Source organism: Falco cherrug, chromosome 1, assembly GCF_023634085.1.
Source record: "Falco cherrug isolate bFalChe1 chromosome 1, bFalChe1.pri, whole genome shotgun sequence".
Classification (NCBI taxonomy): Eukaryota; Metazoa; Chordata; class Aves; order Falconiformes; family Falconidae; genus Falco; species Falco cherrug.
In genome coordinates this window covers 42,756,426-42,773,717 of record NC_073697.1, presented here as the reverse complement: position 1 = coordinate 42,773,717, position 17,292 = coordinate 42,756,426, and the positions used below count along the sequence as shown (strand labels likewise).

The 17,292-nt window shown below is 35.7% G+C and overlaps 1 protein-coding gene and 1 long non-coding RNA gene across 3 annotated transcripts in view; one reads left to right on the top strand and one right to left on the bottom strand.

Moving 5' to 3' along the window:
* Positions 1-17,292, bottom strand: part of CTNNA2 (catenin alpha 2) — a 515,013-nt gene that overhangs the window by 30,176 nt on the left and 467,545 nt on the right. For both annotated transcript variants that reach the window (XM_055698149.1, XM_055698157.1), the window contains exons 13-17: positions 16,663-16,814; positions 9,661-9,774; positions 6,029-6,210; positions 3,183-3,288; positions 12-146 (exon numbers count right to left, since the gene is read on the bottom strand). In XM_055698149.1, coding sequence (XP_055554124.1) covers positions 12-146; positions 3,183-3,288; positions 6,029-6,210; positions 9,661-9,774; positions 16,663-16,814 — 689 coding nt within the window. The remainder of the gene's footprint in view (positions 1-11; positions 147-3,182; positions 3,289-6,028; positions 6,211-9,660; positions 9,775-16,662; positions 16,815-17,292) is intronic.
* LOC114016786 (uncharacterized) overlaps positions 9,757-17,292 on the top strand; it is a 34,317-nt gene continuing 26,781 nt past the window's right edge. The window contains exon 1 of the long non-coding RNA XR_003561449.1: positions 9,757-9,850. This is a non-coding gene — a long non-coding RNA (uncharacterized LOC114016786). The remainder of the gene's footprint in view (positions 9,851-17,292) is intronic.

The following is a 17,292-nucleotide window of genomic DNA, read 5'->3' as shown; positions in this document are numbered from 1 at the left end:
TACCAGCTTACCCCTGATACAATAAGTTCTCCTCCCAGGTTCTGAACTTCTGCCTTCACTTTGCTGCAGATATTGAGTTGGTGGCAGTAGAGGGCAATGCGCTGCAGGTAAGCTAGCAGATCCTGTTTGCAGGCTGAGTCCGGGCACTACAGACAAAAGAAATATTTGTTTAGATGCAGCAGAGTTTATATGATTACACAGAAGTAATCAGAAGAAATAGTGGCAATGTGTTTGTGTTGGGTGGATCCATTTCATTTCGTCTTTACATGAGACGATGAAATGTGAAAACTCAAACTCTACCTTTCATTCAACTCAAGACTTACAAATTGTAACCTGAAGATGCCTTATATCTTTTTGAAAAAAGAAGAAACCTCTCTCTCAGCCACTAATGAAAGACAATGAAAATCATATGATTGCTATGTTTGTGAGGGAGTTTCACTTATGCTATCAGTTTGTACAGAACAGAAGAATCTATTGAGCAGCCAAAAGCCCAAGTCTGACCTGAAACTCCAAGTTGTCTTCTAGGTGAAGACACAACATGGACCAGTTAAAGCCCAGATAAACCCAGTTCTGACTGATTACATCCACTCTAATGCCAACTCTTGGCTGTCTTGCCAGCTTCTCTGGCATTTGTGCAGACCTTCAGAGGACACAGCTCTGCTTCAGACTTGGCAGAAGCCAAGCCCCTTACTGACACACCAAGGACCAGAGAGGCAGGAGTGAGGCTGCTTGGGTTTGGTATTGACAGATTTGGCACACTTATTGCTAATGCATAAATACCTTAATCTGTGCCAGAAGAAAATTATTTTCTAAAGTGTGACGTATTACAGAGTTTCTCAGCAGATGACATCAGTATGGCAGCCCTTCCCAAGCACATAATGAGATTAGCTGGTCTTTCTGCATGTCTAAGGGATATCTCTTCATACTAGATGGAAAGCTATCTACAGTCTTGCACTATTTTGGATGCTGGGTGTCTCAATTGTGCTTTGATACAAATTACATTAGGTGAAATATGGTAGACTCACTGAAAGTTTTATAATCAAAATAACTAGAAAAGGCCCAGGTACTATTTATTCATAGCCTTTGGGACTCTCAATAGAAACTGCATCATCCCCCACAATAACAACAGCAGGATAAACAACACTCTTGTATTTAATATTCAAAGCCTTGCCTCAGGAGAACAGACCTCAGTAATTCGCTGTGATGAAACACTGCTGAAAGGGTCCATTGCTAACAGCCTGTCTCCAGTAAATTACTCTTTGGGGCTACCCAGCAAAGTGTGACTGACAATGTTCTTTGAATGTATAGCTTAAGAAACAAAGATTCCACGCTATGTCTTTTTAGCATCTTACAAAGTTTATGCTCAATTTTCGTAAAACATTATCAGAACACTTAAACAAAACCTGATACAATTGAACACACGAGTCAACAGCATCACAGCCTCTGACCTGAGATGACTGCTCTAGCCCCAACAGCTAATGCTGGCAAAGGATATGTTTGTGGTGAAGTAGTTGCATATACTGTCATCTATAACCCTGAAAGCAGTTTGCTTGTTTTCTCTCCTTTTAAAACTAACAGTAAACAAAGCTGGAGGTTCATTGTGGCTGTTAGGCTTAATCTGCTCTATACTTATGGCAATGCTATAATGCCTCTGTTTCTCAGACAGTTGCCACATTGTTCAGGCGTGAATCCCTAAGAGATCTCTTCTCCCTACTGGTGACAATTTAATACAGAAATACTTACTTTGCTTTTGAAGTCTATGAACTGAAAGAAATGAACTTTAAAGCAATACTTCTAGAGAGCTGACAAGGCTTTAAATACAAGTACCTTGGAGCAAATGAAAACTTAAGATCTCTCTCATTGGAACAGTAATTATAAATGCAACTGTCCATAAAGAGTTTAAATTACATACACGTCTCCAAAGTTCTGTAAAATATCATTAAAGTGCAAACATTAAAACAAACACTTCATTCTCATAGTGATTTTACTGTTTATTATTAAAGTGTACATGGTACAGTCTTCTGAAATTTAAAATGTAACTCAAGCCAATGCATTCTAAGCATAGTAAGTCTCTGTCTTCCTTTCTTTAAAATATTCCACCTCTGCAAATACTGTAGACAGGAATTTCATCAGCTGACAGATGGATTTCTTCTTTCTTATGCTAAAATGAACAGATGCTACATCTGAAGGATTGGAATGGGTTAACTACAGGAAAAATGCCTGCTGATAATGAAGAAAACCTAATCCCAAAATTTCTGAGTTTATAGGAAAATGGGCAGCTTCAGGTTTCTTGCCACTCTGGCCCCTATTCCCTGGCAGGATGTGTTACGCTTTTACATGCTTACTTGAATAACAAAAAACAAACAAACAAAAAAAAGTATTTATTTTGAAGAGAAAGACTAGAGGCAGGGAAGTTATCAATATCCACTTCCACCAAAATTTCTCCTGATGAGATTGAAAGGAAAATAACTATAGGAAGTTTACAAGGGAAAAAATAGTCAAATCTACTTTGCCTCAATCTACAATTAGCTACCTAGAACCTGGTTTCAAAATTTGGTTCTTGACTTCTAATATGATGCTTCCTCTTGCTCTCCCAACGGATAGATAACTCAATTTGAAAGAAAAGAGCTGAATATAGCAAGCTTATCTTTCCAGTTATGATATGAATTTGGTAATGGGATTGAGGACACAGACCCTTAGAACATGGAGCATGGGGCTGTAAGGTGAAAGCACAATACCTTCATGCAAAGCATTAGAAAGGGAGCCAGGGAAACTTGAAAAAGAAAAGTGCTATATTGAGGGGAAATTGCTGGAAGACCAAGGTGAAAAGAATATAAGGATTTCTAAGCATATGGCAAGGGTAAGAGAGCATCCAAGTCTCTACTGCTTTCATGGCAGGAAATACATCAGTCTAATTCTAATACAATCACCTGGGTCCAGAATTGAGGCTGTGGAACAATTCAAGCATTTCTGAGGTTTAGAGAGACTCATCTATGACCTTCCTGTACTGCAAAACCCAAGCTGATTGGTACAGAAGCAGCAACTTATATTCAATGGGTAGATCAGTAACCAGGCAGTGATTTTCAACAGGTAATTTTTTGACAAGTAAAGATAATATTTTCCTGCAAAAGATAACTCATTGATAGAGGTTACATCATGTCTCTGCTCATTTTTGTGCTTACCTGATCAGCTACTGCCCGTGCCAATTTGTCCATCCTCGATCCTGCTTCTGCAATCTTCTTGGCCGCATTAATGACATCTGATGTGTTCTTCAGGGGACCTTTACCTCTGTGAAATACAATACAATTATGCACAATCTAAATAAATCATGAAAGGCAACAGTTTTAGTGACCCTGTTTAGTGTTTGATTTTAAAATAGTAATAAGAATGGCTTCTTAATTTATTACAATTTCATCTTTAACTACTTTACAGTACAGCTTGATTAAGAAATCGGTCTGCTATATTTCCTCTCTCTTACAAAATGCCTCACTAGCAATTTAGTTTGATGTGCCTTCAATCACATGATCAATACTTAAAAGTATATGCATTTTTAAGTGCTCATTAAGCCAACATTCTTTCTGGAATACGTAACTATTTCAAAATCATGTTATTCCCAAACCAATGCTATAGGTTAAGCCTGTCATGTCTGGAGCAAGAATGTCACATTTTAGAAAACACTTTTTTGTAGATTTTTGTCAGAAAACAAAGATACATGAAGCATAATCCTTATGTTACACTTCAATGTTACACTTAAAACATGTATAATTAAAGATTGATCTTTCATTATACTTTTAAGATGATGCACAAAATTCTGATTTTAGTCATTAAAATTACCAAAATGTACATAGACAAAGAGTAGTTACTGCAGACTTTTCTGAGTTTTCTTCAGATTCAGAACTTTAATCCGGTTTGTAATAATAAATTTGCTACTGCTTCTGAGAATCCTCAGTTGGGAGATTAATTTCCTTTTTTGAGTGTGGGGTGGGTTTTTTTTGTTTGTTTGTTTGTTTTGTTTTGTTGGGTTTTTTAATATATTATGTGGAGAAATAATACTTCAGACAAGACTGATGGAAAATCATAATATGAACTAAGGGGTTTTTTTAAACTAAAACTGAAGGCTTTTTTTCTAAGCACAACATAGTATTATTTTTGCATTTTTTTCATCTATAATGCCAAGAGTAATATACTAAACCCTATTTCCATTTTATAAATTCTTTCCGTACTTTCATTTCCACCTTAAACAGATATTGGAAAACAAAAAGTATCCCACTTTTGTTGAACTTAAATTGTAGGAAAAATCTTTCAGAATGACCTCGTATGATTATACATCAATTATATCAGTAGATCTGACTGTCACAAACTTGATGCATTTGCAAAATTATTATATTTTAATACTGCTGAGGTTACAGTCAACCAAGAAGGTGTGAAAGGCTTTGTTCTGTTTTAATGAAATATATTAAACAAGTTTTTATTGAATATGATGTAGATGGAGGTGCACTTTGATTTTTATTTTTTTAATTTACTTCAAATGTGACAGTAGTTTTGTTTCTCATTGTCATATCAGTTCTGTTCTTTTGATCGTAGAAAAAGTAATTACAAAACTTTCAATTTGACGTTCAAGTACCAAAGGTTGTCCAGGAGGTTGCAGAAAGTGTTCATATTCTGGGCTGTTGCTTTAGAACATTATTTTTTCCTTCAATGAAATGATGACACTATTTGGACAGCTTTTAACTCTGTGTTTGAGCAGAAGGATCAGAGACCCAAATACAATACAAATAGGAAAGTAATTAAGATTACTCTAAAATATCACCTTCAGAGACAGTTCTACACTGTCATTTGGTATACAGGAGTGGCAAATCTACTACAAAAATAATTGTTGCAAAAGCACAAATCGAGAGAAAACTGAAAGAATAGGTATTTGCAAAGAAGTATGTCTAGTAAGATAGTAAAGTAAGCAGACTTTCCCTATGCATAATCAAATGTTAAATGGATAAAAATGTGTGCTGTTGTCTATTAGCAATTAACTAATTTTGCAAGTGCAGAGAGAAAAGTTCTTTGCAAATTAATGCACAGCCTCCTATCTATTAAGCTATCTATTAATCTATAAGGTATGTGTGAACCCTATATTACCAATGGAGAGACTGTCTCCTCTGAAATGGTTTAAAGGCTCCAGATACAAGGAATGTGATTAGCCAGAGATTAAGAAATCTATCTGAGCATCTCAGAGAGATGAATAAATGGATGTCTTATTTTAATTCTGAAGAAAAACATGAAGATTTTTGTCCAGTTTTGTCTAATCACATTTTGACAAATACCATTTAAACTTTTGAACTCATATTAAAAATAAACACTGAAAATCCTTTTATTATGATGGTGATCTGTAATTCAAATAATATTGTAAAATGTTCTCCTTGGTGTGATTAACAATATGACCATGTTTAAACGAAATTCTGTTTATATTATATCATTAATGAATGGCCTTTTGATGCTTTGCAATGAGGAAAGAACAAGAAACAAATAGAAAAAAGAAATGAAAGAAAAAAATCATTACTGACAAGCTCCAATAAAGTATAGATCAAAACAGTTTCATTTGGGATTTTTCTGGAAAGATGTTCAGTGTTCAAAATGATATAAATAGTTTTGCCATTATTTTTGATTGACACAAATTGTGTTGAAATGTTGAAAGTTCGGGGAGGCATATGCATTTAGATGGGTACTAAGCAAAATGTCATTTGAGTGTCTCTAAGGTCACAGACTATCTTTGCTGCTGAAATTCAAGATGATCTGCAAATAAAACAGATTTGCAAATAGAACAAAAACTTAATGTGATTAATCCCATTTGGAGAAACATCCAGAGAAATCATGTGTAAGAAAACTGTACAACCCACCCTCTTACGTATGATGTGAGTTACCTGTCTTTGCAACCCCTAAAACACAGCACATCATCTCAACAGGCTATACATTACAACAAAAAGGAAAGGTGTGGGATGTCTGAAGAAGTCCTCAGCACAGGTTATTTTTTCCTTACCTAGTAAAGTCTGTCATTTCCATCATAATCATGCACATCTGCTTTGCCAACACAATGATGTCATTACCACTGTCATCCCACTTAGCCACCTCTGCATCCAGTTTGCTCTTTTCTTGGTGGAATATCTCTACCTGCTCAGCAATCTTAGCCTTTTCCTCCTGGGGAAGCTGAGCCATGATAGCCTGGAGAAAAAATGGGAGAAGTTGAGCATGAAAAAAAGGAAGCTAGAAGCTATATATTTCCAGTGTTCCAAATGGCACACCTGACTTCTAGTTTCTTTTTATGGGAGTTGAAGATGCCAAGCAAAATCCCACAGACATTTGATTTCTGTTAGGACAGGTTAAAACAAATTCAAAGGATGTTTATAGCTCTTCTTATGCCTTCAAAAATTTAAAAATTATACATGTGATGCCGTGGTATACAGATTATTCACCAGTTGATACAGTAAGATTAAAGAAAATTCCTGTTAAATCTTAACATTTAGGAAGAACAAAATGAATGACATCTATGGGAAAAGGTAGACTGAATTGCCGCATCTCCCCCACACTCATTCTCTGTCAGAAACAGAGGTTTTCTGCTTAACCCAACAGTAAAATAAGCTATGACATGCAAGATAATACATTTGAAGTGAATTGTAATGAATGTAACTTTCAACAATATTTAGTGGCTTAATTGTCTCTTAGAGGATATGCAAAAAGGCACTACACAGGTTGATACTAATCAGCCTTGACATGAACAACAAAGTTCCCTGCCCTCCACAAAAAAAAGAAAACTCTACAAAATTATAATAATTACTTTTGAAGATCAAACGGACGCTTCCAATACTGATTTCCGAGTTGAGCTATTATTTGTCTTTAGGGGGTTCTGAAGACCACATTATGCATTTAATGGGGTGTGACACATATTTAAGTGTCATTACATTTTTTCTTGTTTATGCCACTTTCAATCAGATGAAGTCTTTCTCCACATATTCTTAAAATGCTCTTGGCTTTTAAAAATTCATAATTGACCTTTTCCAAAAGTGAAATTAAAAAAGGTTATAAACAGTAGATCAGAAAATGAGAAATTTGCAAGTTAATCAAATTAAAATTCAACACATGAGTTTTAATTAGGCCTTATCAATGTAACTCAGCAGTTTCAAATGTTGGTATATTAGTCTTTCTACAGAAAAATGCAGTGTAAGTCAAGCTAATAAATAAACATATAAAATACACATAAAACACTAGAACAGATGAATTAATTGAAATTAAGGGAATATGATAGGAGTAATAAAATTTGGAAAGCCGTTATGTATGTCTTGCATGTGGTTTCTTTCTGTAGGCAGCTTTAGCTGCTCACTCTTTAAACCAGTATGCAGTGTTTTAACATTTCTATTCCAGCTGCTGATGTGCTTTCAAAGAAGCTATATCCTATAGCAAATGCAGCTTATATATTTGTTTTATTTCTGTTGAAGACCAATACAAGTATTTCTACTGAAACACTAATAGCTTTATGAAGTCAGCATATTAAACTAATCCATTACATTTGACAAATAAAAATCCAGCTTTCCTACAGAAAAGGTTCAAATACGATACCATTATGCTTAGCAGACTCATTTCAATGAGTCACTCAAGACTGTGGACAGGGTGGCTTCTGCTTAGCATGTTTTCATTTCAGGTTTTCGTAATTTGTTGCTTCCTGTACATATTGCATTCTATGTTATTATGGAACAGGACTGTCTTTATAATATATTATGTTTATACCGTGTATAGCTGATCGAAGCAGAAGGTTTTAAGTGCAAAAGTGATAACAGCAATAAATGTAATAGAATTTAAGACTTGTAAGTCCCTAGGTAAACTAGATTCTTAGTAAAAATATTACTGCAGTCTTTACTTTGTTTTCAGATCAAAAAAGGATGATACGCTACTCAATCCTAGACATAACCAAAAGAAAAGAAAAGATGACTGTGAAATAACTGTATTGTATCTCAATACTTTTATAGCTAAGACTTACTGCCAATTCTTTGAATATAACAAACAGGACTTTATGCTCTTTAAAATAGAAAAAGATTTATTTATATATATATAAAGATAAAAGATAGTCAACTGCATCCAGAACATCATTCTGTCATCATTGTCAGTGTAAGGTATAGTTCTGAAATTTGCCTGACTGCCGGGTTTTCAATGCCAGTTCCTGGTTACCCAGCTCTATGGGATGAGAACCTACAACCCATCTGCTCTTTATATAGGTGATAGTGATACATATGAAATGTCCTTGATATGCAAGTACAAAATTATTTTGCCCTTGGGATTTAGTGGTAGAAACCCACCTTTTCTGATACATGGTATGGTTTATTTACTAACTGTATTCAAGATTCAGGGAAATTAATTTAAGACAAAAAGAAACCTCTGCCCATTCCACTGAATCTATGTGTCACATTCCTCCAATAACTCTAAGTAAGCTTCATTTAGGTTTCCATTACCCTACTGTTTCTTTTCAGGATATAAAATGTTTGTGTCAAGCCCTAACATACTGTAGATCTTCCTACGGCAGCTGAGAACTCCTCTTTCCTGATCCTCTGAACTGATCTTTCAAAGCATCAAAATGCCTTTTGGTCTTCAAGTTCTCGGCCCTACAATTCCTCTTCCAGAAGCCAAGGTAAGAAGTCACTGTTCCCGTTACCAGCTTTTGCTGCAGTGTTTGAGTGCATATGGGGAGGATACTTCTAATTTAGTGTGTTACTTCACTTTTAACACTTATTAGAAGAAACTGCAGACCTGTGCAAAACAGCCATGAATATCAATCAGGTAATTCCCAGTTCCCCACTGGTTCTCTGCTGGAAAGTGTAAAGGCTTTTTTTTTTTTTTTTTTTTTTCCTTCGCACTCTCTTTCCAGTTATATATATTTTCATGATGCCCTTTGCCCCCCAAATTCTAATCTGACATTTATACTTATCTTTTTTTATATATACTCTGAGCAGCCTGTTTAGTTAAAGGTAAAGTAAAAAAAAAAAACCACCCCAAAAAATAATCAGAGGGTGGCATAATCCTGTGCGTTAACAAACTTCACTTCTCCAGCACCTATGACCCCTGAAGCACTCATCAGCTTAATTTGCAATCCCCGTGCAGAAGTGGAGGTCACAAATCACAATGGCTCAAGTTTATCATGATGTGATTACTCTGGTAAAATTACACTGACTCAGTAACAAATGTCTTCAATTACAATTAAATTACAGGGATGACTCGGTAGCTTAAACAGATCTTCTTGACAGGTTTGCACACTGGGAAACATGACTAATGTAAGATTTCTCTGGGTACAGCACATGGTGCCCTGATGGATTTTTTTTTAATTTATTTTTTTTTTAGTTTGCTGACTACTCCCACAGTTTCAGCACATTCCAAACCTGCAAGGCCTTCTCCTACAGCACTAGCTGGAGCAAACAGCTGGTACAAAGCATCATATAAGCCTAAGGAAGATCATGCAATAAAGTCAGTGGTTTTCAAATAGGTGAGACATGAAAAAGCTTTAAAAATACTCCTGTCCTTTCTTAAGTGACCCTGAAGATTTGAAATCACTACATTTGCTTTCCAAGGCATAGCTTTTTATTTGTAGCTATAGAGACACTTAACGTAGTAAGTGGATTTTATACTCACCCTTGCACTCTGGCCAGCAATAAGCTGGTCGTCTTCAGTCTGAACACTTGTTCGGCTGCGAACGTCATAATCTTCCTGCTCAAAGTCTGAATCATCCTCTAGCTCTTCAGGGGTCTAGAGAGAGAGACAGAGAGAGAAAGCAAAAGAGAGGAGATGACAAGCTTATAAAGGATACAAAGTCCCATGTACAGTAAGTTCTTATTTCATCGACTACCTGCTCAGGAAATGCTTTTTCTCTTTGCTTTTAAATTAACTTGTCTGCCCAAGCAGTCAAGAACTGAAATTGAATTGTCTTTAAAATTAAGTTGTTTCAACTATAGTTTTCTTTACAAATGGCATTTATCATTACCTTGCTGCAACTTTTCTTAACTCTGTTAACATGATGAATGCAGTTCCTGGAACAAAGATCCTCTGGAAACACTAACAACTGGAATGCAGTGTTTCAAAATTATGTTCATTCATATATAATTGGATATTAATGCTATTATATTACTGGAATCTCCACGTAATCTTCAAGAGAGAAGGTAAATACCTAGGAAAAAGTAACTAACATCCTGCAAGAAAAAGTTATCAAAGCAAATAAGAGATTTCCCCTTGAAAGAAAATGTAAATTATGTCAACTGGTTTTTAAACAAATGTAAAGTTTATAATCTGCTTTATCTTGTTGGTTCATATGCTTCTTTTCAGCTCTTGAATTTGCCTCATCCCCTACACTGAAAAGACATTATCCCCATTGCTGGTGCTACGAATTGTGTGAGGGTCCCTGGGCATATGGATTAAATCTAGTTATGTATATGCTGGCTTCAAGTTGTTTAAAATGTTGGTGAGAGGGACAAAAAAAGATAACTGAAGGATCTGTTTACTTGGGTTTTTCACCTTCTAGCAAAAAATATTTCCTTATGTATATATGGAGAGACAGCTTACTTTAAATCGCTATTTAGCACTATATAGAATATAGATGGTGCAAAACCAGAAATAGTCTTTAGAAGGAAGATTATATTGCCTTTTGTGCTTGAATTGCATCTAGTACAACAATCTAGCCATGACTAACTTCTGAAGGTACAATATGTGACAGTGCTGATAGAAAAAGATCACAGTAACTGTGCAGAAAAATCCTTACCCTACTGGGTACACATACACCTCAGCGTTAACCTAGAGGGCCAGTCATTACAGAAGAAATCATCCATGCTGGCATTTCATGCTTGGAGGCAATGTCAAGTTTGCTAGCAGAGGTGCTAATCATTGCCAGTTGTCATTACAGCTCTGTCTTGAAGATGCTCAGTCACTAGGAACTGGTCCAAACCCTCTAACATAATGTAGAGAAGTCTTTTGGCGATATTTATATTACAGCCTGGTTTCCAACATGAAGTGCACATCACTGTTTGTAATGGAAAATCAGCTGCTTTGCTAGCTACGTGGTGAAGTACACATGATGGGGAGAGTAAAACACAGCCATGTTCATTTGGCTTAAAATGTATGAATTAAATATGTGTTTTGATGCTTAGCACTGAAGGAAGAAATAACCAAGTATGACAGTATGGTAATGAAACTCAGGCTGCCTTTCTGAAGAGATGCGTAGAAATAGTGTATATTAACAGGATAGACAGGAGATGAATTTCAGGTGAAAAAATGGATTTATCTTTTCTCCACTGACACAGGGAAAAAAAAAAAAAAAAAAAAAGAAAGAAAGATTGGTACCCATCATTAGAATGTCCAATGGTCTTGCTTTCCAATCGCCTTTAATCACTTTATTCTCTCTCCTCAGTTGCCTGAGGGAAGGATGTGACTTTAAAATCTACCATAAGCAAACCAGCTACTAAGAGAATTATACAACACCCTGAGCAGAAGAGGGTATTTGCTATTATAGGGCTCAGCTTTTTATTTGCCTAGGCTTTACTGTGAGGAACAGGGTGGAGAGTTTAAATCCCTTTTTCATAAACCGTTTGGCTCTTATCCATCCTCCAAGTCCATTCAGCTATCTAGTTGCACTGATCATTATAAAACCAGTACCCTCCCCTGCCCTCTCTCCAAGTATACTCCTCTTAGTAACTTCCATCTCCACTTTAATAAATAAGGCTATAAAAGATAACGTGCAGCCCTTTGCTAGGCTTTTATAGTCAGAGTGGCAGTAAATTAAAGGTGCAACATTCAGAATATTACATCTCAACACTGTAACCAGTAAGGACATGATGATACCTCTTAAAAAACCTAAAATATTCTGAAAATTCCATTTCAGGGATTTATTTATAAAGAAACATTCAGGAAAAAAGGTATTGCTGTTACTGCCTGACTTTCATAATGTTAAAATTTGTGATCTTTAAAAGATTGAAAATTAGTAAGTATAGATGTTGAACTTTGAGAAAATGTAGTGTAAACCAAAAGGACAAGCTAATGCAACTGTTAATAATATACAAGCACAAGAAATCTCAGTATTTCCTCTCTGTACCAGTGAGATCTAATTAAAAACTAACTTTCAGATTCACTTACTCAAGGTTTTCAAGTGTAGTGAATTTAACATCCTCATTTTCTTCAAAAAATAGCTACATTTTTCATTAAGATGAACAGTAGTTAACTGTTATCTGTAGGCTGCCATTTAAAATATGTTGCATACTTTTCGCTCTTGCATCATTGTGTTGTTTTATCTGATTGATCTCTTGGAGATGCAGCCCATACGTAATAGGGTCTCCTGTTTGTTTAGACACAACCGTATAAAAAAGAAATATTCTATTGAAGTATCTTGACATAAAGATTTTTACTCTTAGCAGGGCCTTCTAAACATACCATAACAACTCTAATTTTTGTGCACAACTAACAGGACCTTGGTATTTAAAACCTAATTTCCAAGACAACAAAGTCTGGAATTTAATTTATCTGAGTTGGAAGACAGAAGGACTGAATCAGTCTGGCAGGCACCTGAACCTATGATCACACAGACATAGGAAACATGGATTTGCGATTGGAGACAGCTTCCAAATAAAACTATGACAACCACTAGTGGCAGGAGGAGCTAAAGTAATTTTCAAAAATAATTGATTTTATGAACTCACTGATTTTAGTAGAAAAATGGTACATTTTCACAATTTTTAGTCTGTCTGTTCTGTGGCACAGGCTGTAAGGCTTCCCAGGGCTATTTTCACATAAAGTATCTCTACTACACATAAAGCATATTCTTCACTTCATTCATCTAATTCAGATGAATTCTTCCAGTGAAGAAGAATCTTTCACAATCCGAGCTAAATCACCCAGTAAATATATACTTTTCTTTTAAGATGTATGCTTTATTTCTAACAAGAATTTGGTGACTTTCAGCTTCCAGTAATTTTTTAAAATATCTCTCTGGCTGCTAAACTGTAGACTTTGCCGTAAACAAAGTATCTTCCATCAATATAATTGCAGTATAAAAGTGTGAATTATGCATGTCATAAAATGGCATATATATGCAGATTTATAGATGCTTTTTGTTTAATATTCCACCAATTCAAACATGATGAAGATAGAAACCTCACTATGCTATAGTTCTGTATGCACTTAAAAATTGTAAGATGCAATTATAAGAATTTCAGCACTGCAAACACCAAGTGAAGCTAACCTTGTACTGAGAGGAAAGAAGGAAAAGATAATCCCCCATTTTTTAACATGAAAATACCCTCTAATTCTAAAAGCTAAGGAGAGAAAAACCCTTTATAATATGTTTTTCTATTCAGCTCCATGCTACTCTGTACATTTGTTTTTGCACAAGGGCAGTTGCAGCCTGAGTGACTCAGGTGCTGCAAACAGCTTTGGAGTAGCAAAGTAAAAGAACCTCTCTCACAGCATGTCTTCAGCTGTTCAATGATTTACAGTAATATCTCACACTTTAAATTCAACCTGAGAAGCAACAGGTAGTCAATGTAGACAACGGACCCCATAACACCCTTTGGAGATAGGCTGTCTAAAAAGATGATGGGATTCTCCACCAGGTCTAGTTTGCCAGAGGATCTGAGATGTAGCAGCACTCTGGAAGTCTCCACAGTGGCTGCTCCGTGGGTGATCATGGCTAAGTCTACACTGACAAGTATGGAAGAGTAGAAGAGAATTCATACATCTGAACAGTTGGGGCTAAGGACTTGACGTGCACTACCCTCACTTCATTTTTACTCAGACTCACTACAGGCTTTTCCCACAGACTGGAAGTTCCTTAATGATAGAATAGAACAGAATAGATGTGCATTTAAGATGCTCCTAGGATGCATCTTCCAGAATCATCCCAAAGAATCAAGTTTATATGCTCTAAGACTACTCTGTAAAATGAACTAAAACACAGCAAGAGGGAACAACTGGAGATTGGCTTAAAAAGTGTACTCCTGATCCAAACACATGTAACACTAAGGCTAATGTATATGTAGCTAACAGCGAGGTTGCTAACAGTAAAGGCCATGTGTGAAAAGAGAAGACCAGGCTTGGAGATACATAAGAATGAGAAAAATGTGATTCTTCCTAATGGCACCGACAATTTTTGTGTAATAACTGAGAGAATATCATAAGTAGGTATGAAAAAAACTGTAATTTGATCCCCACACAGTAATAGAAAAATATGTTGGCACTAAGTTATTATTTTCTATCTTATTTTTACATTCTATAATTATACTTCTAAATTTATTGATACAAGCGCTTCAGCTGTGAAAAAGATTTTTTCTTCTGTATAGATCATAATAATAGTCCTCAATGCAAAAATCAGTCTCCTTTCTCTTTCAAAGGGACAATAAAATCTCCATGTTTCAAGGGAAAAGAGCAGAGTTATCCCTCTTTCCTTCAGCTTACTAAAGGTAATAATACCAACAAAAATTAATTTAAAAAGTGGCTTTATTTCCTCTATGGAATAAGGGAATCGTCTCAGACAAATTCAGTCTTTCATGGTATGCACATGAACAATTACTGCCTGAAAATAATTGTGGCAGATGCTCTAAAAAGTTTGCAAGGTTTTTTTGGTTTTATAATTCTGCAAGAAGTTTTACAGCCTAAATTAAAGGGATATATGAGATTTGGTAGATTATTAGATAAAAATATTCTAAGGACTGTATTTTATAGCTTAACGCTTCACCCTTTAATTATATATTTCATTTCAATGTGAGATGTTTGGATGTGTCTGAAACTGAAACTAATTTTGTTTTCTACAGAAAAGGTTCTGATTCAGCAACTCCAGTCTATGTCAGTTTATATATGTGGATTTTCCCAGTTAACTCACAAGGATAATGAATCCATTTATGTGCTTTAGTTCTCTGTCTGGGTAAGGAGTACTACATTTAGCTCCATAAATAACTTCATTGTCTGAATGTAAAAGTACATCTTCCTAATCTAGGTAAGCAGAACTCATTAACTCATATCATACAAGGAGCAGAAAGTAGCAGTGATACAATGGCAAAAGTAATCTAGGATGTAAACAGGAGACTGTGAAGCCTGTATGTTGATCAGCTTTCGAAGCTAGTAGTTAATGTAACATAAGACAGAAATTAAATAAGTGAATGTGCCTCCAGAATTTAAAATTGTGCTTTGTGCTTAGCTGAAGCATCTCACCCAGTATGGACAGCCTCATGATGACCTCTCTGGGACAGCTCTGATGTACAGGGGGGTGCTGGAAGATACACCTCTGCATAAGGGATGGTGGGAAAGCGTGGGTCTATAGCAGAACCCACCTGATGATTATGTCTCATGAAGCAATTTAAAATGACTCATGAAAGACTAAAAAAGATTAAAATGTGCTTAGAAGTGGTTCTTATCCTACAAGAAGTTTGGAAACTACTGCTACAGACTAAGGAACTAGACTATCAAAGGAAAAACTGAAATACTTTACAGATCTTTTATTTGCAACCCAGTCCAGAAGACTTGCAAATACCCCAGTGTTGCATACCCAGAAAACGGGACAGGTTTGCCATCCTTGTTTGTCATCAGCCATGACTATAAATCAGGCTACCTGAGATTAGCACTGGGTGTGGGAATGGAGTTTATATTTCACAGTTATGAAATTAAGCCCATCAAAAGCTTTTCCTGTAAATGTTAATACATAGTGACAGATGACTAAAATGGGGCTGTTTTGGAGTGGTCCAGCTGCCTAAAGCCTTACATCAGTGTCATAATATACTCACAACCACGAGTGTATGTTACCTGTTTGCTCAAAGGTTTGAGCTGCTGCTTTAGCACTGTTATTCGCTTTGTAAGTTTTCTCCGTGATTTTCACAGTAGCTTTATTTGTACGTGACTTTCACTGGGGCAGATTCAAGGTAATTTGGGCTTTAAATAAGAGTTTCAATTGCTGAAGAGATGTCCAAAGCAGGTTTGGTTTGTTATTTTGGTGGTGGTGGCTCTTTTTTTGGTCTGTTTGTTTGTTTGGGTTTTTAATTTTTAGACTACAGTAAAAAACAAGACACACACCTCTCACAATAATTATGTTGTTCTGTGGGGTTCTTTATTTGTTTGTTTGTTTTTTTAAAAGATGCCTAAGTAAATTGAATCAATTGGTTACTCAGCACTGAAATGACACATTCTTTGCCTCAGTAATCATTCAAAACCATCCCTGCAGAGGCTCACTGGAGCAGCAAGATTATTTATTTATTCATTTAGATATTAACCAGACTTACCTCATATCCTAGGCAGCACACATACATTAAGGAAAAAAAACCACACCACCAAACCACAAGAAAAATCTACACAAACTTTGAAGATCTTAGCAAATTAATGCTACTAGTATGGGAACAGTAATGAAGTTTGCATCTATTGGCAGTTGTGATCAAATCTTCTCCTAGGTGATTAACAAATTAATTGTGGTTCATCTTCTAAAACACCCTCATCCCTTTAGTTACAAATTCACTTTTGCTGCACAGACTTTTGTTTCATGTTTGTTTCAATGTCAAGCTTTTCTGACTTATTATGAAACAAAGTTGATTCCAAGAAGCTTTTATATTCCTCTCATCCAATGCAATACTTTCCTGTAAGTCCCAACTTTTATTTCCCAGGTGCCTTACATACCCTTATCATCAGAACAGCTTTCCTGATGTCACGAACTCCATCATAAACCAAGCGGGAGGCATCTATGAACTCATTTTCTTCAAATGGCTGTGGGACATTTGCACTCAAAGCTTCAATGGCAACCTCAACTTGTTCAGCAAAACGTGGCATAACTAGATTAAACAAAATGAAAGGCACTAAGATTAGACACCTTCTTTCGTGAACATTTTTCCCTGCCCTTGGGCATAAATACTTTCCAGTAGACACAGTACATACTGTTACAATTTCAAGACTCGGGAAGCCTCATGGCATGGTTTGTACTGACTCTGCACATGCAGAGCTCCGGAACATTTTCTGACAGCATGAAATAACAATCTTCATATTCTCTCCTCCAATTGCACAATACGGAATGAAAAACTTCCATAAAAAAGTGTGATTTACTAACTTTTAAAAGACTGTAAGATACCTGAATTATGAATAAAGTACATTTAAAACCTTTACAACTTGGAATGAACACAGTACATATTTATACCAAATGATCAAAGCAAAATGTAGCTATTATGCCTACTAATTTAGATAACTAACTGCAGTCTAGTTCATATGGAATAATAATAATAATAATTGTTCAAGGGACAAAATGCAAAACCTAGG